We start from the raw sequence: 23,741 nt of genomic DNA, 5'->3' as shown, positions 1-23,741 counted from the left end.
CTCAGATTTGGTACTAAGGGCATGGGGCGGGCCTCAGATAGCTCAGATCCAAGAAGACTGTGGAATTACTGCAAGGGGTTTGAGAATCTATGGACAATGGTTTTCTATGTATGTACTACTATTTTTAAAAGGCATATGGACATTATTAAAACGAATTTTTAAAACACCTTCAGTGTAAACACATTTGGGTTAGGGGATACTGTATGCTCTCTCATTTAATGGAGATTAAAAACAATCACATATAACTTGGGGTCTTTACAATATTCTGACATTAAAAAGGGTCCTTGTCTTCTAGAACGTATGCTAGAAGTGGTGTGTCATAGGAAAATTCAAACTCTCTGGCATTTCAGAGAATAAACAGTACATATGTCATTATTAAATATGTACGTTTAACAAAAATTATGCTCAAGTTCTAAATGACTGCATTTCTCATTTTGTAAATCAAGAAAGAAAATACTGCAGAATTCAACCTCAAATGTTTTTAATAGTGGAACTGTGTACAGGATCCTCTAAAGAGACGACCTGGCTGGGTGCTCAAACCACATGGGCTGACCCCGAAGACACCAAAACCAAGAGCTGCTCAGGAGGCACTAAAAGTCGACAGTCTTGGCCGGCTTCACATCCTCAATTTCGGCAGACAGCCAGCGGTAGGCGCGGTGACGGCGCAGCACCTCGATGGCCTTGAGTTCCAGTGGCGTTGCCTGAATGCCAACGTCTTCTAAGCCAGGCAGGTGAGGCGATTTCATGTCTGTGATGTGCATCTTTGAATAAACAAAGGACCGCAGACAATGCTGAAAACTGGCCAAGAACGAAGTGCTATCCTAGCAAGCATTTAAACATTCAAGCTGGCACGAGTCCTAGTATTGAGACTTAAATGCTTTCAAAGAATATGTGGCAATTTTCGATTCATGCAAACCACTATAAAAGTAGAACACACAAAGAGGACTTACGACACCAAAAGGGCAAGATCACTAAGTATCAGATCGAGGTCCCCAGTGGGAGCCACGAGCACAGGATGTTGGCGGTACATGAGCCATTCTATATACAGATTTCAACAGAAATAAATCTAGGGCAGGGAAGCACAAGTCATCACACTTGCCAGGGGAGGCTTCACAGGAGGGTTTAGGAATCAAATCAGGGCTAAAGCAGAACCAGTCCATTCCTCAGTTCTCGCATGGCCCTGTTTTCTGAGCATGGGCATTCTGACTCAATTTTAACTTTGAATTTAGGAGATAACACAGCATTTGTTCCTTGTCCATTAAAAAAAAAAAAAATAACTTTTTGGCTCCAGCTATGCTCAACCTGGTTGACTAATGCTCACTGTAGAGCTAGAAAACCAAACCCATCTTGTTTATAGGGAAAGACAATGAACTGTCAAGTTTGCAAAGATCCCAGATTGTTCCATACCACATGAATAGAATCCATTTGCACCTGGAGCAGCATCAATCCCTCATCCTACCCACCTGAAAGTCTGCAATCCTTTTACCAGAGGACTGTAAGCCAGTCTGCAAACCAAAGCCAAAACCCACTCAGGCCACTGTGTCAACACTTTCTCAATTATAAATGTAAGAGACACTTTAGTGTAAGATAAACTGAAGCGTCTGACAACCAGTTCTCCTGCCTGATCTTTCATAAACAATGTCTGAAGAAAGTACGCGAGCTGCCCACTTTCTCACGTTCCCTAAGCACTATTTTCTCATCTTCTCTACACTTTAGGTTTTAGGTAGCATTCAGGGGACAATGTGGCTGCTTCTTGTCAATATATGGTCCATAGGTCATCAAAGGTAGACGTGGTATTGGTATAGTATTTTTATTTTATTTTGCATCCTCCCTGGAAGCAAACGCACAGGCACATGACATGAGGTCTGAGAACTGACTATTGGATGTGGCAGCAAGGAGATTGTGGGGAACCTTGAAAAGAGCAATTTTAGGGGAGAAATGGGAATAAAAGCCTGACTGGAGTAGGTTAAAGAAAGAATGAAGAAACTGTCAATGGTTTCTTCAGGATGTTAGGAGGAAGTCAGGAGGAGTTAGGATGTGAACGGACACAACAGGAAAGTAGCTAGAAGAGTGGTGGGAGGAAGAGAGGCTTTGGCAGGGGAGCTATTAGGTAATTTTGTGTGTTGACAGGAATGATCACGCAGAGAAAGAAACACTGATAATGACGGACAGCAGGTATGGAGGAGCCGCCCCCTGGAGCAGCGCAGGTGGATGAGTTTCAGTGCTAGTAGAAGGGCTGACTGCAGACAGCAAGAACAGCAAACAGACAACAGCCGGGAGACAAGCAAGCAAGCAAACCAAAGTAAGTCTAACTTCCCATCATCTGCCCAGGCAGATGCTTTCCACACATATACTCACCCGCTCCACTTTATCCCTTGTTATCAAGGGCTGAAATGGGTTTATTTCAAAGACTCTTGCTACCCATCTGGAAAAAGAAATATATATAGCACATGTGATAAGCATCTCTCTGTCCAAGATGTAAGCTGGCCTATAAGAACTACAGGAAGACAGACTGCTGTAGAGCAGTCTGAACTGATTTTTTTTTTTTTAAAGAAAATAACCAACATCTTGGCACCTCGACCTGTGAGGCTACCTCTGCTTTTTGGTCCATCTCCTCTCAAGCGAACCCAGTTGGCTGCTGTAACTGCTGGTACACTTTGTTCTCCAAAGAAATAACAGATCTTAAACTAAAAAGAAATAAAACCAACAAACAACAAAGCAAACAGAAAAACTCCAATATTCAATCACATCTGTGAAATTCAATCTAATCTAAACCTCAGATATTCAAATATGCTGCCTTTGCGAACACAGGGCAAGCTGAATGGTGTGTAAAATATAAAACGTAATCCCTAAAAGCTGGGGCCCTTGAGGGGAAAAAAAATCCAAAAGCAAGGAGAAGGCTAAAATCTATGGTTCAAATCAGGACAACAATATAAAACCCAAAACGAGAAAGGCCACCTATCTTCATTACTGCCATCTCTTCACTCCTAATGAAAACTGAAGGGCTCCTGCCATGCCACTTGAGCTCCCATCATTGGTAACCTCAGGGCAGTGGCTTTTTCTTTTCTTTCCTTTTTTTTGTTCTCTCCTTTTTTTTTGTTCCAGAGACAGGGTCTCACCATGTTGTCCAGGCTGGATTCAAACTCCTGGGCTCAAGTGATCCTCCCACCTCAGCCTCCCAAGTAGCTGGGACTACAGGTGTGCACCACTGTGCCCAGTAGCAGTGGGTTTTCAACTAGCATCTGAGGAACACTAGGAATTTGCTGGGGCCCCACGGAGTCCTGGGGGGCCAAGGGTTTGGGAGTGCATGTGTTGAGTATCATCCATCACTGCAACCAGACCAGCTCTTTTATTGGATTTACCCAGCAGGACTTGATGTAAAACTTCAATGAACACAGGATTCCACAGCTGTTTAAAGGCTTGAAAAACAACATTCTAATGCATAGTATAAATACATGAAAAAGGAAGCTGGTTAGAATTTCTCCAGCAACATATAAAGCCTCAGATTCCTCAATGGCAGAAAAAAATAATTTATTGGGCTAACACAGCTTAATAAAAACACTCATTACAAACCTCTAACTCTCTGTGCCCTCATTCTATGCTAACAGATCACTTCAGGTCTCTATCCAACCTAAACCTCAGATATTCAAATATTCTAGTGTCCTCAGTGGACCATGTCATGGACATACATAAGCCAACTCTAACTCAATTTTATGTACAACCATGAAAGCCCCTCACTTCAATCTGGCTTATATGCCTTTCACGGCACTGAAGCCATAGACACAAATGGTCATTTGTAGACATTTTTTTGGTCCTTTATCTTATTTGACTCTTCTGTAAGACTTCATTCTACCAATATCAACAGAGTGCCTACTGTGTACCAGGCATTGTTCTAGGGGCTTGAGATACATGTGAATGAACAGCAACGTTCCCCTTCTTAAAACATCGATTCCCTCCTTAAAACACTCCATTCCCTTTGGTATCTAGAATTCCAAACTCTCGTTTCCCACTTAAATATCTGATCACTTCTTTTTGGCCTTCTTATAAGTTTCTCTTACTCTGTGGCCTCCTCTTCTACTCACTCCATATACTCTCCTTACTTACTTTATAGATAGCTGTGATATTAAAGGAGATAAAGTAAATAGCCTGAAAGGTACAACACTCAATAAATATTGTTATCATGCTGCATTCTAGTGGTCTATTTTTCTGGTACCCCTGTTAGACCATAAGATTTTTAAGTGTTTATTGTAATATTCTGAGTACCTAGTACATTATCTAAGACATAGTAGGCATTCAATAAATATTTGTTGAAAGAATGAATGAAAACCCAAATGAAGATCAATTTGTGGCCAATGGATGTGACAGTCTCCTTAACCAGACCACTAGGGTGTGGCATGGTAAGTCCAAGATTTTATTTTATTTGGTTCAAATCAGGACAACAATATAAAACCCAGGACGAGAAAGGAGCTCCCATCAACAGTTACCTCAGGGCAGTGGGTTTTTCTTTTCTTTTCTTTGCCTTTTTTTTTTTTTTTCCCAGAGACAGGGTCTCACTATGTTGTCCAGGCTGGATTCAAACTCCTGGGCTCAAGTGATCCTCCCACCTCAGCCTCCCAAGTAGCTGGGACTATAGGTGTAACACCACTGTGGGCACTAGCAGTCACCTAGGCCGGGGTGCAGTGGCACAATCTCAGCTCACTGCAGCCTCGAACTCCCAAGCTCAAGCAATTCTCTTGCATCACCCCACCTCCACCCCAGTAGGTGGGACTACAGGCAGATGCCACCACATCCAGCTAATTTGGTATTTTTTGTAGAGATGGGGTTTCACCATATTGCCCAGGCTGGTCTCGAACCCCTGGGCTCAAGCAATCCATCCACCTTGGCCTCCCAAAGTGCTGGGATTATAGGCATGAGCCACCACTCCCAGCCAAGTCAAAGATACTTAACCGACAAAGAAAAGTGAACTAAGAAGTGGGGGAAGAAGAGAAGGCAACCACAAATCCAAGTCTGAATTAGCCTGACTCCTTTCCCAATAGCATGATCAAGTTGATTTAATAATGAGCGACATGAAACACAGGGGAACCTGACTGTCCCTTATGTATGTGCCCAGCAAGATATTTCTCCAAAATTAAACTCAATGGATTTAAATTGGAGAAAGTGAAAAACTGCAGATTTAATCTCCCAACACATTTTTTTTTCCGACACGAATCTATTTTTGCTTCTTCCCTATGGCTAATGTCATAATACTAGGAGATCTGGAGACTAGCCCTTCACACACCCTATAACCCTAAGGGAGAACATTAGGAACAAGTGTGTGGAGTTAGCTTTTTCACAAGTCACGCAAAAGGAGCACTCTACTTACCGATAGACAAAAAGTGGCAAGGGTAATGGGAGGAACAATCTGTGAGCCACAGCAAAGACGTACTTCACCAGGTCAAAGAGGAGGTACCTATTTGGACTATAAAAAGACAATACACAGTTCTTTCAAGTACATGCTTCTCACAAACTTTCCTTTATAACAAAATAACATTTTTCTTATAAAAAAGGAAACATATATGGACTGTAGTAGATACAGACTAGCACAAAGAAAAATCACCCATAATCCCATTATGAAAGATAGTTAATATAATTGAAATATATCCTTCTCATCCCCTTACATATACACATTATTTTGGTTTTAATAAATACACAATCCATTCTATTCTGTAATGTATTTTTCATTTAACATTATATCATAATTGTCTTTCCACGTCGTTAAATATTTTATTGCATGTTTCATGACTGCACATATTACGCTACATGTAATCACAAGTATTTTATCAATTGCCAGTTTCGAGATATTTAAGCTATTAAAAATCTTTTTCTTTTATAAAATAATGTTTTAATGAACATTCTTATAATAAATATTTGTACTTATCCATGATTATGCATTGTGAATATATTTGTAGAAGTGGAACTGGGTCAACGTAGACTTTGAAATTTTAAGGCTTTTATTGAATACTTCTAAACTGCTTTTCAAAATGGTTCTATTAATTTATATAAAATGTTAATAAGAATGCCCCCTCCACCCAAAATGAGTTGTCATAAAAAAATTTTTTTTTTGCCAATCTGCTAGGTTAAAAAAAAAAAAAAGGCATCTCATGTTTTAATTATGTCTTTAATATAAGAGATTATTTCTTCATGACTTTTTGGTTATTTGATTATTTATCTTTTCTTTCCTCCTGGAGTCCCCGTCTATAACAGTGTTTTGTGCACATAAAATTTTAACTGTTTAACCAAAACTACTGATTTTCTTTATGGCTTGGATTCATAGTTAGAAAATTCCTCTGCAGTGACATAAATGTCCACATTTTGTCTAAAGCTTATAAAAAAAGATTTTTTTTTTACTATAAAGTTACTTCTGTGACATATTTTTGCACATGATATAAGGCAAACATGTAATTACATTTTTCCGAAGATGTAAGCCAATTGCTTCAATGTTATTTACAGAATCTTTACTATACTGCTTCTTTCCCTATACTGAAATGTCACCTTTATCACATACTATATCCTTACATATAATGGGACTGTTTCTGAACTTTCTGCTCTATTCCATTAATCTGAATAGTTCTGTACGATTTTAACCTAGCATTAATAAGTATCAGTGCTTATAATACATTTTAATATTTCTTTACCCATTTCCTAATTCATTTGCATGTTTCATGACAGTAAATCTGTGACAACCAAGAGCTGAGTGAAGGTAATTCAGTGAGAACCTCATTATCCTGACATACTTTACTAAAAAACATGAAACTATCAGCTAGGAGAAACATAAAAGGCCTTAAAGTAGGGTTCTTCAAATTCCAGAAGGATTTGTAAGGATCATTACAGGATACATAATACATGCTATGCCAAGAACAACTTGAATGTTTATGATGACAAACAAAACTGTATCATGGGTAAACTAATTCTACATAATAAGTTTCCTCTTCAGCTGTTCTGAAGCACTTTGTGTTCCATTAAGTACAACTGGAACACTAGTTTAAGTGCCCTTGCTCACAGCCAAAGGTACATTGAAGCCCGCGTCCCTCCCAGCTTAGATTTCAAGGCTCAGCACTACAGTTATCCCTCTGCAAATATCCTCAGTAAAACTTGTCTCCCAGGCCCGTACCCATTATACTTGCTAAGCAAAACTCTCACTCTGGTTGATCCAAACATCTGCCTTCTCTGAGCCTGAAACCCCAGAGGGACAAAACTGTAGACAAAATACAATTGGGCTGATTGACTTCACCTTATTATTTTATCAGTAATTTCAAATGGAACACTCAGTTCTGCTTGGCAATCCCACATGTTCTCCTAGGAAATGCTCTTTCCTATTCTCCCAGGGCATCCTTTCTATATTCTCTGTCCTCAAATTTTCCACACACTTTTCTGACCCACTCCATCCTGCCTTTTAGCTAACCTCACATTCCAACAAGAAAAGATACTCCTTAAATTCCCACAGCCAAATCTACCTGCATCTGCATATATCCTTGAATTCTTTTCCTCGTTAAAATTGAAGAAATGTTTGCCTTTTACAAAGGTCAAACCCTCATTTGCACTCTGTATCCAACTCCTCTCAATTCCTAAAGGACTTTGCTCCTTTTTTGTCGGCCCCATCTCCTGAGTCATCAAGCGATATCTCTTTCCTGGACCATTCTTACCAATTTATAAACAAGATGTACAATCTTCCAAATCCAGGGTGGTGCCTCCCTTGACAAGACGTTCATGTTTCACAGCCTTCTCTTTACCGCTTTCCTTTGCTCCCTTTTACAGGGAAACTTCTCCAAATAGTTACCTAACTGTTGCCTCCAGTTCCTATCCTGCCATTCAAATCTCACTGCAATCCAATCTGCCCTTTGCCCAATGTTCAAATGAGGTCATTAAGATGACCATGAATCTCTGTACTGTCACTCAATCAATCTCTGGCAGCGCCCAATATAGTTACCAACTCCCTCCTTCTGGTTTTCTTTCCAATTCACTGGACTTTCCTTTTTGGTCATTTATTTTAATTATTTTGCTTATTACTTATGCATCTCATCACTAATCTATAAGCTCCACAAAGGCAGAAATCTTACCCATGCTATTCACTATTGTGGCATAATTTACGCACATTAGAATTCATCCATTTTAAGCATATAATTCAATGATTTTTCATACATTTACCAAGTTATACAATCATTACCATAATCCAGTTTTAGAATATTTTTCTTACTCTAGTAAGATCCTCCACAGCCATTTAATCCTGGATTTTACTCCTAGGCTCAGGCAATCACTAATCTACTTATATTTGCCTTTTACAGATACTTCATATAAATGGAATGTGAACATGTGATCTTCTGCATCTAGCTTCTTTCATTTACTATGTTTTTGAGGTTCATACATGTAACATGTCAATATTTCATTCCTTTTATTGTTGAACGTCTATTATATGGGAATGCTACTATGTTTTATTTTTCCTTTCATCAGTTGATGAGTATGTGAGATGTTTCCAATTTTTAGCATTTATGATAATGTTGCTATGAAAATCTAAGCGCTAATCTTTGTGTAGGCACATTTTCATTTCTTTTGGGTAAACACCTAGGAGTAAAACCCATAGGCCATACAGAAAATGTATGCTAACTTTTTAAGAAGATGCCAAACTGTTTTCTAAAGTGGCTATACAATTTTACACCCCTACCAGCAATGTATGAAGGTTCCTATTACTCCATGTCTTCATCAACATTTGTTATTCTCTCTGTGAACTGGTATCTCGTAATGGTTTTGATTTGCATTTTCCGTAATGACTAATGATATGGAGCATCTTTTCATGTGCTTTTTAGCAATTAAGTACATCTGCTGTGCTGATATGCCTATTCACGTCTTTTGCTCATATTAAAAAATGGATCGTCTTCTCATTGAGTTCTAAGAGTTCTTTGTATATTCTGGATATTATCAGATATGTAATTAACAAATATTTTCCCCCAATCTGTGACTTGTTTTTTCATTTTCTTAATGGTGTCTTTTGAAACACAAGAGTTTTAATTTTGGTGAAGTCTAATGTATCCAATTATTTTTTATTTTATGAAATACGCTTTTGATGCCATAGCTAAAAATCTTCTAGAACCCAAGGTCTAGAAGATTTTCTATTTTCCTTCCAAAATTATTATAGTTTTATAACTCTTTAATTTTTTTTTTTTTTACATTTTTACCAATTGAAATTTTTTTTAAATTTTACTTTAACTTCTGGGGTACACGTGCAGAACGTATAGGTTTGTTACATAGGTATACATGTGCCATGATGGTTTGCTGCACCCATCAACCTGTCATCTACATTAGGTATTTCTCCTAATGCTATCCCTCCTCTAGCCCCCCACTCCTGGCAGGCCCCGGTGTGTGACGTTCAACTCCCTGTGTCCATGTGTTCTTATTGTTCAACTCCCATTTATGAGTGAGAACATACGGTGTTTGGTTTTCTGTTCTTGTGTGAGTTTGCTTAAAATGATGGTTTCCAGCTTCATCCATGTCCCTGCAAAGGACATGAACTCATCCTTTTCTGTATACTGGCTGCATAGTATTCCATGGTGTATATGCGCCACAGTTTCTTTTATCCAGTCTATCATTGATGGACATTTGGGTTGGTTCCAAGTCTTTGCTATTGTGAATGGTGCTGCAATAAACATACATGTGTCTTTATAGTAGAATGATTTATAATCCTTTGGGTATATATACTCAGTAATGGGATTGCTGGGTCAAATGGTATTTCTACTTTGAGATCCTTGAGGAATTGCCACACTGTCTTCCACAATGGTTGAACTAAATAATTTACACTTCCACCAACAGTGTAAAAGCATCACTATTTCTCCACATCCTCTCTAGCATCTGTTGTTTCCTGACTTTTTAATGATCGCCATCCTAACTGATGTGAGATGGTATTTCACTGTGGTTTTGATTTGCATTTCTCTAAAGACCAGTGACGATGAGCTTTTTTCATACGTTTATTGAACTGCATAAATGTCTTCTTTTGAGAAGTGTCTGTTCATATCCTTCGCCCACTTTTTGATGGAGATTTTTCTTGTAAATCTGTTTAAGTTCTCTGTAGATTCTGGATATTAGCCCTTTTTCAGAGGGATAGATTGCAAAAATTTTCTCCCATTCTGTAGGTTGCCTGTTCACTGTGCAGAAGCCCTTTAATTTAATTAGATCCCATTTGTCTATTTTGGCTTTTGTTGCCATTGCTTTTCGTGTTTCAGTCATGAAGTCTTTGCCAATGCCCATGTCCTGAATGGTATCGCCTAGCTTTTCTTCAAGGGTTTTTATGGTTTTAGGTCTTATGTTTAAGTCTTTAATCCATCTTGAGTTAATTTTTGTATCAGATGTAAGGAAGGGATCCAGTTTCAGCTTTCTGCATACGGCTACCCAGTTTTCCCAACACCATTTATTAAATGGAGAATCATTTCCTCATTGCTTGTTTTTGTCAGATTTGTCAAAGATCAGATGGTTGTAGATGATGGATCTACAGATGGATGTAGGCATTATTTCTGAGGCCTCTGTTCTGTTCCATTGCTCTATATACCTGTTTTGGTACCAGTAACATGCTGTTTTGGTTACTGTAGCCTTGCAGTACAGTTTGAAGTCAGGTAGTTAGTATGATGCCTCTAGCTTTGTTCTTTTGGCTTAGGACTGTCTTGGCTATGTGGGCTCTTTTTTGGTTCCATATGAACTTTAAAGTAGTTTTTTTCCAATTCTGTGAAGAAAGTCAATGGAAGTTTGATGGCGATAGCACTGAATCTATAAATTACTTTGGGCAGTATGGCCATTTTCATGATATTGATTCTTCCTATCCACAAGCATGGAATGTTTTTCTGTTTGTTTGTGTCCTCTTTTATTTTGTTGAGCAGTGGTTGGTAGTTCTCCTTGAAGAGGTCCTTCACGTCCCTTGTAAGTTGGATTCCTAGATATTTTATTCTTTGTAGCAATTGTGAATGGGAGTTCACTCATGATTTGGTTCACTCATGGTTTGTCTGTTATTGGTGTATGGGAATGTTTGTGATTTTTGCACATTGAGTTTGTATCCCAAGACTTTGCTGAAGTTGCTTATCAGCTTAAGGAGATTTGGGGCTGAGAGGATGCGGTTTTCTAAATATACCATCATGTCATCTGGAAACAGAGACAATTTGACTTCCTCTTTTCCTAATTGAATACCCTTTATTTCTTTATCTTGCCTAATTGTCCTGGCCAGAACTTCCAATACTACGTTGAACACGAGTGGCGAGAGAGGGCATCCTTGTCTTGTGCCGATTTTTAAAGGGAATGCTTCCAGTTTTTGCCCATTCAGTATGATACTGGCTGTGGGTTTGTCATAAATAGCTCTTATTATTTTGAGATATGGTCCATCAATACCTGGTTTATTGAGGGTTTTTAGCATGAAGGGCTGCTGAATTTTGTCGAAGGCCTTTTCTGCATCTATTGAGATATTCATATGGTTTTTGTCATTGGTTCTGTTTACGTGATGGATTACATTTATTGATTTGCGTATGTTGAGCCAGCCTTTTATCCCCGGATGAAGCCGACTTGATCACGCTGGATAAACTTTTTGGTGTGCTGCTGGATTCGGTTTGCCAGTATTTTATTGAAGATTTTCGCATCAGTGTTCTTCAGGGATATTGGCCTGAAATTTTCTTTTTTTGTTATGTCTCTGCCAGGTTTTGGTATTAGGATGATGCTGGCCTCAAAAAATGAGTTAGGGAGGATTCCCTCTTTTTCTATTGATTGGAATAGTTTCAGAAGGAATGGTACCAGCTCCTCTTTGCACCTCTGGAATAATTCAGCTGTGAATCCATCTGGTCCTGTTGGTAAGCTATTAATTGCTACCTCAATTTCAGAACTTGTTATAGGTCTATTAAGGGATTCAACTTCTTCCTGGTTTAGTCTTGGGAGGGTATATGTGTCCAGGAACTTATCCATTTCTTCTAGACTTTCTAGTTTATTTGCATAGAGGTGTTTATAGTATTCTCTGATAGTACTTTGTATTTCTGTGGGATCGGTGGTGATATCCCCTTTATCATTTTTTATTGCATCTATTTGATTCTTTTCTTTTTCTTCTTTATTAGTCTGGCTAGCAGTCTATCTATGTTGTTTAGAAAAACAAACAAACAAAAAAAAAAACAAAAAAAAACAGCTCCTGGATTCATTGATTTTTTGAAGGGTTTTTCGTGTCTCTATCTCCTTCGGTTCTGCTCTGATCTTAGCTATTTCTTGCCTTCTGCTAGCTTTTTAAATTTGTTTGTTCCTGCTTCTCTAGTTTTTAAATGTGATGTTAGGGTATTGATTTGAGATCTTTCCTGCTTTCTCTTGTGGGCATTTAGTGCAATAAATTTCCCTCTACACACTGTTTTAAATGTGTCCCAGAGACTCTGGAACATTGTGTCATTGTTCTCATTGGTTTCAAAGAACATCTTTATTTCTGCCTTCATTTCGTTATTTACCCAGCAGTCATTCAGGAGCAGGTTGTTCAGTTTCCATGTAGTTGTGCAGTTTTGAGTGAGTTTCTTAATCCTGAGTTCTAATTTGATTGCACTGTGGTCTGAGAGACTGTCATTTCTGTTCTTTTGCATTTGCTGAGGAGTATTTTACTTCCAACTATGTGGCCAATTTTAGAATAAGTGTGATGTGGTGCTGAGAATAAATTATATTCTGTTGATTTGGGGTGAAGAGTTCTGTAGATGTCTATTAGATCTGCTTGCTCCAGAGCTGAGTTCAAGTCCTGGATATCCTTGCTAATTTTCTGTCTCATTGATCTTTCTAATATTGACAGTGGGGTGTTAAAGTCTCCCACTTTTATTGTGTGGGAGTCTAAGTCTCTTTGTAGGTCTCTAAGAACCTAATTTTTGAATCTGGGTGCCCTGTATTGGGTGCATATATATTCAGGATAGTTAGCTCTTCTTGTTGCATTGATCCCTTTACCATTACGTAATGCCCTTGTCTCTTTTGATCTTTGTTGGTTTAAAGTCTGTTTTATCAGACTAGGATTGCAACTCTTGCTTTTTTTTTTTTTTTTTTTTTTTTGCTTTCCATTTGTTTGGTAAATATTCCTCCATCCTTTTGTTTTGAGCCTATGTGTGTCTTTGCACATGAAATGGGTCTCCTGAATACAGCAAATTGATGAGTCTTGACCCTTTCTCCAATTTGTCAGTCTGTGTCTTTTAATTGGGCCATTTAGCCCGTTTCCATTTAAGGTTAATATTGTTATGTATGAATTTGATCCTGTCATTATGATGCTAGCTGGTTATTTTGCCCATGAATTGATGCAGTTTCTTCATAGTGTCAATGGTCTTAAGAATTTGGTTTGTTTTTGCAGTGGCTGGTATCGGTTGATCTTTTCCATGTTTAGTGCTTCCCTCAGGAGCTCTTGTAAGGCAGGCCTGGTGGTGGCAAAATCTCTCAGCATTTGCTTGTCTGTAAAGGATTTCACTTCTCCTTTGCTTATGAAACTTAGTTTGGCTGGATACGAAATCCTGGGTTGAAAATTCTTTTCTTTAAGAATGTTGAATATTGGCCCCCATTCTCTTCTGGCTTGGAGGGTTTCTGCTGAGAGATCCACTGTTAGTCTCATGGGTAACATACCCTTTGTGGGTAACCTGACCTTTTTCTCTGGCTGCCCTTAATATTTTTTCCTTCATTTCGGCTGTGGTGAATCTGACAATTAAGTGTCTTGTGGTTGCTCTTCTCGAGGAGTATCTTTGTGGTGTTCTCTGTATTTCCTGAATTTGAATGTTGGCCTGCCTTGCTAGGTTGGGGAAGTTCTCCTGGAGTTTTCCAAATTGGTTCCTGGTTCCATTCTCCCCATCACTTTCAGGTACACCAACCAAATGTAGATTTGGTATTTTCACATAGGCCTATATTTCTTGAAGGTTCTGTTCGTTTCTTTTCACTCTTTTATCTCTAGTCTTTTTGCTTTATTTCATTGAGTTGATCTTCAATCTCTGATATCCTTTCTTCCACTTGATCAATCCGGCTATTGATACTTGTGTATGCTTCACAAAGTTCCCATGCTGTGGTTTTCAGCTCCATCAGGTCATTTATGTTCCTCTCTAAACTGGTTATTCTAGTTAGCAATTCATCTAACCTTTTCTCAAGGTTCTTAGCTTCCTTGCATTGGGTTAGAACATGTCTACTTCTGTCAAATCATCAAACTCATTCTCCATCCAGTTTTGTTTCCTTGCTGGCAGGGAGTTGTAATCCTTTGGAGGAGAAGAGGCTTTCTGGTTTTTGGAATTTTCAGACTTTCTGACTGGTTTCTCCCCATCTTCATGGATTTATCTACCTTTGGTCTTTGAAGTCGGTGACCTTTGGCTGGGGTCTCTGAGTGAATGTCCTTTTTGTTGATGTTGATCCTATTCTTTTCTGTTTGTTAGTTTTCCTTCTAACAGGCCCCTCTGCTGCAGGTCTGCTAGAGGTCCACTCCAGACCCTGTTTGCTAGGGTATCACTGGCAGAGGTTGCAGAACAGCAAAGATTGTTGCCTGTTCCTTCCTCTGGAAGCTTCATCCCAGAGGGCACCTGCCAGATGCCAAACAGATTTCCCCTGTATGAGGTGTCTGTTGGCCCCTACAGGGACGTATCTCCCAGTCAGGACACATGTGGGTCAGGGACCCACTTGAGGAGGCAGTCTGTCCCTTATCAGAGCTCAAATGCTGTGCTGGGAGATCCGCTGCTTTCTTCAGAGCTGCCAGGCAGGGACGTTTAAGTCTGCTGAAGCTGCACCCCCAACTGCCCCTTCCCCCAGGTGCTCTGTCCCAGGATGGTGGAGTTTTATCTATAAGTCCCTGACTGGGGCTGCTGCCTTTTTTTCAGAGATGTCCTGCCCAGAGAGGAGGGAATCTGGAGAGGCGGTCTGGCCACCATGGTCTTACTGAGCTGCAGTGGGCTCTGCCCAGCTTGAACTTCCTGGAAGCTCTGTTTACACTGTCAGGGTAAAACCACCTACTCAAGCCTCAGCAATGCAGACGCCCCTCCCTCCCAAGCTCATACGTCCCAGGTCGAGCTCAGACTGCTGTACTAGCAGCAAGAATTTCAAGCCAGTGGATCTTAGCTTGCTGGCCTCTGTGGGGGTGGGACCCACCAAGCCAGACCACTTGGTTCCCTGGCTTCAGCCCACTTTCCAGGTGAGTGAAAGGTTCTGTCTCACTGGCGTTCCAGGTGCCACTGGGGTATGGAAAAAAACTCCTGTGGCTAGCTCAGTGTCTGCCCAAACAGTTGCCGTTTTGTGCTCGAAACCCAGGGCCCCGGAGGTGTGGGCACCAGAGTGAATCTCCTGGTCTGTGGGTTGCAAAGACAGTAGGAAAAGCGCAGTATCTGGGCCACAGTGCATGGTACAGTCCCTAATGGCTTCCCTTGGATAGGAGAGGGAGTTCCCCGATCCCTTAAGCTTCCCAGGTGAGACAACACCCCACCCTGTTTTGGCTCACCCTCCTTGGGCTGCACCCACTGTCCAACCAGTCCCAATGAGATGAACCAGGTACCTGAGTCGGAAATGCAGAAATCACTCGCCTTCTGCGTCAATCTCACTGGGAGCTGCAGACTGGAGGTGTTCCTATTCGGCCATCTGGTCAGCAATCCTTGTTTTATAACTTTTACACTGAAGTGTCAGAATTATTTTAATTTTTTCATGTACAGTGTGAGGTAGCAGTCTAAGTTCATCTTTTTTTAATGTGGATATCCCAAAACCATTTCTTGAAAAGACTATCCTTTATGAACAGACATTTCTCAAAAGAAGACATTCATACAGCCAACAGACACATGAAAAAATGCTCATCATCACTGGCCATCAGAGAAATGCAAATCAAAACCACAATGAGATACCATCTCACACCAGTTAGAATGGCGATCATTAAAAAGTCAGGAAACAACAGGTGCTGGAGAGGATATGGAGAAATAGGAACACTTTTACACTGTTGGTGGGATTGTAAACTAGTTCAACCATTATGGAAAACAGTATGGCGATTCTTCAAGGATCTAGAACTAGATGTACCATATGACCCAGCCATCCCACTACTGGGTATATACCCAAAGGATTATAAATCATGCTGCTATAAAGACACATGCACACGTATGTTTATTGCGGCACTATTCACAATAGCAAAGACTTGGAATCAACCCAAATGTCCATCAGTGACAGACTGGATTAAGAAAATGTGGCACATATACACCATGGAATACTATGCAGCCATAAAAAAGGATGAGTTTGTGTCCTTTGTAGGGACATGGATGCAGCTGGAAACCATCATTCTTAGCAAACTATCACAAGAACAGAAAACCAAACACCGCATGTTCTCACTCATAGGTGGGAACTGAACAATGAGATCACTTGGACTCGGGAAGGGGAACATCACACACCCGGGCCTATCATGAGGAGGGGGGAGGGGGGAGGGATTGCATTGGGAGTTATACCTGATGTAAATGACGAGTTGATGGGTGCTGACGAGTTGATGGGTGCAGCACAGCAACATGGCACAAGTATACACATGTAACAAACCTGCACGTTATGCACATGTACCCTAGAACTTAAAGTATAATAATAATAATAATAATAATAATAATAATAAAAGACTATCCTTTCCCCTTTGAAATGCCATACCACCTTTTTCAAAAATCAGTTGTCCATAAAGATTTATTTCTGAACTATCAATTCTGGTTAATTCATCTATATGTCAATTTTTATGTCAGTACCACACTATCTTGATAATTATAGCTGTTAAGTTTCAAAATTATGAAACTTAATGGTTTTGTCTATTGTGGGTCTTTGCATTACTATATAAATTTAGAATCAATTTATCAACTTCTGCAAAAAAGTCTGTTGGAATTTTGATAAAATTAAGTTGAATTTGTTGATCAGTTTGAAGGAACTTATCATTTTAATCATACTGACTCATCCAATCCATGAACATGGGATGTCTTGTTGCTTATTAGGTATAATACAACAAATTAAATTGTTAAACTTATACTTAAATATTCTATTATTTTTGATGCTGCTGTGAATAAAATTCTTTTCTTAATTTTATTTTCAGATTGTTCATTTACTAGTATATATTGATTTTTCTATGCTGATCTTATACATCGTGATTTTGCTGAATGTGTTTATTCATCATCACAGCTGTGTGTATGTATGAGTGTGTATCAATAGGTATTTTATGAATGAATGGCAAATAGAATGGACCAACATAATGTAATTCATAACCACAAAAAACCTAGGAGTTAAATTACAGCCTTATGCCACTGCCTTAGCCTCAAAATATCAGAGAAAAAAGCAAAGATTTTTTCCTGGGGTTGAAGAGACAAGAAATGTGTAGATGCGTATCTACAATTTCAAGAGGAAAAATATCTACACGGCAATGTCTAGTATTATTTTTCCCATCATTACGCCAGACAAGAATGACTTACTGGAGCCCAGACAAGAGGATAGTGGCTGGGCAAAGGTAAAAAGGAAAACGTGCAACTCATCCAGAGCTGGAGCAAGTAAAGTTCACAAAGCCATTTCTGCTCATTTATTCCCTGAAATCCTAGTCCATGTACCTCTTCACTAGAACTAATGTCTTTTGTGTTTAGTATTTTATGAAACCTGTATTGAATATACCGAATTATAATTCTTCCCCTAGACTATATAACTGATTGCATGCTAATGTACCAAACTGGGAACTGAAAAGGAGAAATATGTTTCGCAGCTGCTAGTTGACATGGAAAACCAAGAGCTTTTCACACTGAAAAAAATTGTTTGTTAAATAATAATAGTGGAACAGAACAATGTATAGATTCAGAATTCTAGGAATATATTCTATGCCTCTTGGCTTAAAGAGAAAAGTGTCATTTTCCTCTAGAGGCAAATATTTCTTAGGAATTAGGCTATCCCTTAATTACTGAGCCAGATCCTTCACTTTCACAGATGCCAACTGTCACTAGTTTGCTTCACAGAATCACAGTGTTCTGAACCACTTACTAGGTGAATTTGATACCTCTCAACTTGGCAAATGAAGTCTTAGTTTTTGACGTTTAGTTAATTCAGCAAAAAAAGTCCTAAGCTTAGCTGTGACATGATTTAGTAATTTCAGGTAAGTCACATAGCTTAACTATACCCATGTTTTTCTGAGAGCAAATTTTAGCAAAGAGCATAAAAGAAATAATCAATCTTGCATAGCACTAGTAATTGTGCTATCAACCACCCATTTTCAGTATCTGGGGTCATTGTGATACTCCATCAAAATTAATGTGGTTTTATAACCATACTCACTCCCTGAAAGTGTTTTGTTTGTGTTTTAGAATTTACAGCAATATCCTTTTATATTTAAAAACACCACTGGAGTAGTACAAAACCATCGCTAAGGGTCACGGGACTAAGTATATGTAATAGTCTAGGGCAGTGGTTCTCAGACTTTGGTAACAGGAGAATCATTCATTAAAGTAGATTCCAGGTTCCCTCAAATTCTGATTTAATGCAAGCAATGAGGAGATTCTGATATTGTAAAAGTGCAACAAATAAATCTGTTAGTAACTAATGTAGATATTGATTCCTTCATTATAATAGCACATTTTAAAATTCAAACTCTAAGCACTTACCCAACGAAAGCAAAGGTTTTCCCGCTGGCATCGGGATCCTTAACTATGTTAACAATTCCTTTGGACACATCTACGACCTATAAGAAATTATAATATATGTTTAAGTAATTGTTGAAAAAGAGAGAGAATGGGAGATGGAGAGATAGAAAGAAAGGAAAGAAGGGAAAAAGGAGGGAAGGAAGGAGAAAGGAAGAAGGCCACACTGATCTCAACAAAGAAAATGTGAAGTTAAAATAATGGCATTATCTATTCCCAGAAAGCTTCTTAAAAGAATGAGTCTTCCCTAGAGCTCAAATAATCCCTGCTATCCAAGTATTTTCCAAGTACGTATAATCCAAGGCTCATCCAAGTATTTTCTGTAGTAGGAATGCACTTACCCTCAGATAGCTTGAGGCCTTTCTGATTTGCTTTTGCCCACAACTTGCCAAGCTCATCTCTTACCACTCCCAACTCTCTTATTAAGCATCACAAACTATTAGGCTGAACCATATGGAATTGCTAATATTCTACCATTTTGATTTTCAAAAATAGTAATAGTGATTTTGGCCCCCAGGGGACAGTTGACAACTGTCTGGAGTCATTTTCAGTTGTCACATCTGAAGGATGGTGTGACTGGCATCTAGTGGCTAGAGGGCACGAATGCTGCTAAAAATCCTTCAACAACCCCCATAACGAAGAATTATCTGGCTCAAAATGTCAATAGTGCCACTACTGAGAAAACTTGGTTCAATCTAACATGGAATCCAACATGCTCTTTCACCTCTGGGCCCCTGTATATACCGTTCCCTCCGCATGTAATACTCTTCCCCAACTCCCTTCATCAGGCTTACCTTTAGACATCTTTAAGGTTTTACCCTAAACGCCCTTCCTTCTGAGATGCCCAAGTCTAGATTAGGTGCCCTTCTGATGTAATTACATAAAACCCTCTCCTTATCATAGCACTCATCACATTGTACAATAACTGCTTTACTTATCTGCTTCAGACTGAAAGCAATTTGAGAATAGCAATTTGTGTCTATCTAGTTAATATCTTTATTTCCCTAATGATATGTGACATGTATGATGTGTCAAGCACATTAGGAGTTCAATAATTTTTTCTTAAATGAATGAACAAGTGAACACAGAGAGAAGGCATGTACCTCTTAAGTAAACTGAGAGGGAGCTAGCTGACACAAGGTGACAAAGAAAATGACAGAGTTACTAAATTAGGACAAAACCAGAAACCTGATCACCCAAATCTGAATTCATCAAAAATCCCTTTCTGATCCCCTTCATCCAAGTACTTACATATACTGGTTGTTTAACTGTCGTCCAGCTCAAAGATCCAAGGGGTGTAAGAACAAACTGACGCAGATCTAGTGGAAGAAAGAATGAGAACTACACTGAGAAGGTTTAAGTTGCTCTAAGACCCAACAATCTTAAGATTAACATAATTATTGTGCATAATAGAAATAATATAATGAATGTAGCTGACTCTGAGGAAGTAAATGCACTTACAAAAGGCAGTCATTAGCTTTCCAGATAACAAACACGGAAAATAAAAAGGCCAAACGTTTAAAACCGTGACGAACAAAGAATAGAGGTCAAATGGCTTGACAACTAGTCTGCTCTGCAATGCTAAAGCATCGCCATGCCCAAGACTGGACTCTAGCTGCACCCATTCTAAAGAGAAACCCAGAACTCTTCCTCCTTATCATACTTATCTGTTGATACGGCAACAGAACAGATGAGCTGTCTATCTAGTCAATATCTAGATGCGTTCTGCTGCTGTATCAACAGATGAGTGACACAGCACAGATAACCCAGAAAAAGGGCCTGATGGAAATATTAGTTGATATATGGTGCTGGCACAATTATTCTGCTATTTGAAAAAAACGTGAGATAATGTTTTAGTTCTCACCATAAACTAAAACAAATCCCAAGTAGTTTAAATGTTAGGTTAAAAAAGTTTTTTATTTTTTTAATTTTTTTTTTATTAAAGCATTTAAGAGTAGAAATTAGGCCGGGTACAGTGGCTCATGCCTGCAATTCCAGCACTTTGGGAGGCCAAGATGGGCGGATCACAAGGTCAGGAGTTTGAGACTAGACTGGCCAATATGGTGAAACTCCATCTCTACTAAAAATACAAAAATTAGCTGGGCGTGTTGGCACACACCTGTAGTCCCAGCTACTTGGGAGGCTGAGGCCGGAGAATCGCTTGAACCCGGGAGGCAGAGGTTGCAGTAAGCCAAGATTGTGCCGCTGCACTCCAGCCTGGGTGACAGAGTGAGACTCCGTCTCAAAAAAAGCGTAGAAATTATTCACAATAATACAATAAAGAATAAAATACTTAAAAATAAACTTTATCAAAGTGGCAAAAGACACATGCTGAAAATCACAAAACATTGCTGAAAGAAATTAAAGGCACAATTAAATGGAAAGGCATCCCAAGTTCATGGAATGGAAGACTTAATAGTGTCAGGATGTTGCTATGTTTTAAATATGTTCCCTCCAAAGTTCAGACGTTGCCAATGTGACAGGAACTAACAGATAATTAGGTCATGAGGGTGCTCCCTCAGGGATTAAGGACCTCATAAAGGAGGCTTCATGCAGCATTCAGCTAGCTTGCTCTTCTCCTCTTCTGCCATGTGGGGACATAGCATTTGTCCCTTTTACCCTTCCACCTTCTACCATGTAAGCACACAGTAAGACGGCCCTCACCAGATGACAGCACCTGGATCTTGAGATTCCCAGCCTCCTGAACTGTTAGAAATAAATTTCTCTTCTTTATAAATTACTCAACGTTTGTTGCACCACAAAATGGACTAAGACACATGTCAATTCTACCCAAAGCAATCTCAGATTTAATGCAATCCCTATCAAAATCCCAATGGCTTTTTATTTTTACAGAAATATAGAAAACTGCATCTTAAAATTCATATGGACTTTAAAGGGATTCCTTTAAACAGCCAAAACAATCTTGAAAAAGAACAAATTTTTGGAAGTCTCACACTTTCTGATTTCAAAACTTATTACAAAGGCACAGCAATCAAAACAGTGTAGTGATCAAAACAGTGGCATAAAGACAAAGATACAGAGCAATGGAATACAGAAAAATAACTCTTGCATATATGGTCAAATGATTTCCAACAAAAGCACCAAGACCAATCAACAGGGAAAGATAATCTTTTCAACATACTGGATATCCACATGCAAAAGAATAAAATTGGACCCTTACCTCATACCATACACCCAAACTAAGTCAAAATGGATCAAAGACCTAAACCTAAGAGCTAAAACTAAAACTCTTAGACAAAAAGGAGAAAGCTTCATGGCATTGGACTTGGCAATGACTCCTTAGACACAATACTAAAAGCACGGGCAACAAAAGTAAAAATAGATAAACCTGACTACCTCAAAATTAAAAACTTCTGTGCCGCAAAGAACACAATTAACAGAGTGAAGAGGCAAACTAAAAAATGAGAGAAAACTTTACAAATCACATGCCTGAAAAGCATTTAACGTTCTGAATAAATAAACTCCTACAACTCGATAACAAAAAATAAACAACCCAATTTTAAAAATTAGCCAAGGACATGAATAGACATTTCTCCAAATAATAAAGTAGCCGAAAAGCACATGAAAAGATGCTCAACATCACTAATCATTAGGAAAACATAAATCAAAACCACATTGTGGCCAGGCATGGTGGCCCATGCCTACAATCCCAGCACTTTGGGAGGCTGGGGCAAAAAGACTGCTTGAGGCCAGGAGTTTGAGTCCAGCCCGGGCAAGAGAGCAAGACCTGTCTCTACAAAGATATTTATATATTTTTAGCCAGGTGTGGTGGTACACACCTGTAGTCCCACCTATGTAGGAAACTGAGGCAAGAGAATCCCCTGAGCCCAGGAGTTCAAGGCTGCAGTGAGCTGCGACTGTATCACTGCCTAGGTGACAGAGCAAGACCCAATCTCAAAAACAAAAACAAAAACAAAAACACACACAATGAAATACCACCTTTCAACCATTAGGATGGCTATTATCAAAAAAACAGAAAATAACAAATGTTGACAAAGACCTGGAGAAACTGGAAACCTTGTGCACTATTGGTGGCAATGTAAAATGGTACAGCCACTATGGAACACACTATGGTAGCTTGTCGAAAAAGTAAAAACAGATAAACCATATGATACAGAATTCCACTTCTCAGTACATACAACAAATAACTGAATCAGGGAAATTTCGTACATCCATGGTCACATGGTCACATTGACCATGCAGCAGCATTCACAATAGCCAAAAGTGGGAAGCAACCCAAGTATCCACTGATGGACGGCTTATTAAACAGAATGTGGTAAACACACACAACAGAATATTATTCAGTCTTCAGCAGGAAGGAAATCACATCACACAGTACAACATGGATGAACCTTGAGCATATTAGGCTAAGTCAAATAAGCTAGCTACAAAAAGACAAATACTGGATGATTGCACTTATATGAGGTGGTCAAATTCATAGAAACCAAAAGCAGAATGGTAGTTGCCAGGGTCTGGGGGGAAGGAGGAAACAGGGAGTTGTTTAAGGGGTACAGAATTTCAGTTTTACAAGAAGAAAAAGTTCTGGGGATTGGTTGTACAACAATGTAAATAACTTAATTCTACTGAACTGTATTCTTATAAATAGTTAAAAGGGTCTTAATCCTGTCTTAGTCTTAAGACTCTAAACTCCAAAGTCTCATCCAAATAATATCTAAATCAGATATAGATAAGACTCAAGGTATGGGTCATCCTGAGGCAAAATTCCTAACTATGAACATGTGAAACCAGACAAGTTATGTGCTTCCAAAATACTGCGGTGAGACAGGCCTAAGATAGACATTCCTATTCTAAAAGGAAGACGTAAGAAAGAAGAAAGGGTGACAAGTCCCAAGCAAGTCCAAAATTTAGCAAGGTAAATTCTATTAGATTTTAGAATCTAATCAAAAACACACACAATGAAATACCACCTTACAACCATTAGGGTGGCTATAAAAATCAAGAATAATCTTCTCTGCCTAGATGCATTGCCTTCTAGATTCACAGAGGTGGTAGTCTCACCTTCAGGACCCACTGAAGCGGTAGTTCTAACTTCCAGGACCTATTGGGGCAGTAGTC

The 23,741-nt window shown here is 39.1% G+C and overlaps 1 protein-coding gene across 1 annotated transcript in view; it reads right to left on the bottom strand.

The window, feature by feature from the left end:
• Window positions 1-464: 464 nt before the first annotated feature.
• The window catches only part of NDUFA9 (NADH:ubiquinone oxidoreductase subunit A9), a 38,797-nt gene continuing 15,520 nt past the window's right edge, over window positions 465-23,741 (bottom strand). The window contains exons 7-11 of the mRNA XM_015150874.3: window positions 19,896-19,963; window positions 18,609-18,685; window positions 5,363-5,458; window positions 2,359-2,425; window positions 465-761 (exon numbers count right to left, since the gene is read on the bottom strand). Of these exons, the coding sequence (XP_015006360.2) occupies window positions 591-761; window positions 2,359-2,425; window positions 5,363-5,458; window positions 18,609-18,685; window positions 19,896-19,963 (479 nt within the window). The 3' untranslated portion in view covers window positions 465-590. The remainder of the gene's footprint in view (window positions 762-2,358; window positions 2,426-5,362; window positions 5,459-18,608; window positions 18,686-19,895; window positions 19,964-23,741) is intronic.

Source organism: Macaca mulatta, chromosome 11, assembly GCF_049350105.2.
Source record: "Macaca mulatta isolate MMU2019108-1 chromosome 11, T2T-MMU8v2.0, whole genome shotgun sequence".
In the NCBI taxonomy this organism is placed as follows: Eukaryota; Metazoa; Chordata; class Mammalia; order Primates; family Cercopithecidae; genus Macaca; species Macaca mulatta.
This window is presented reverse-complemented; position numbering and strand designations above follow the sequence as displayed.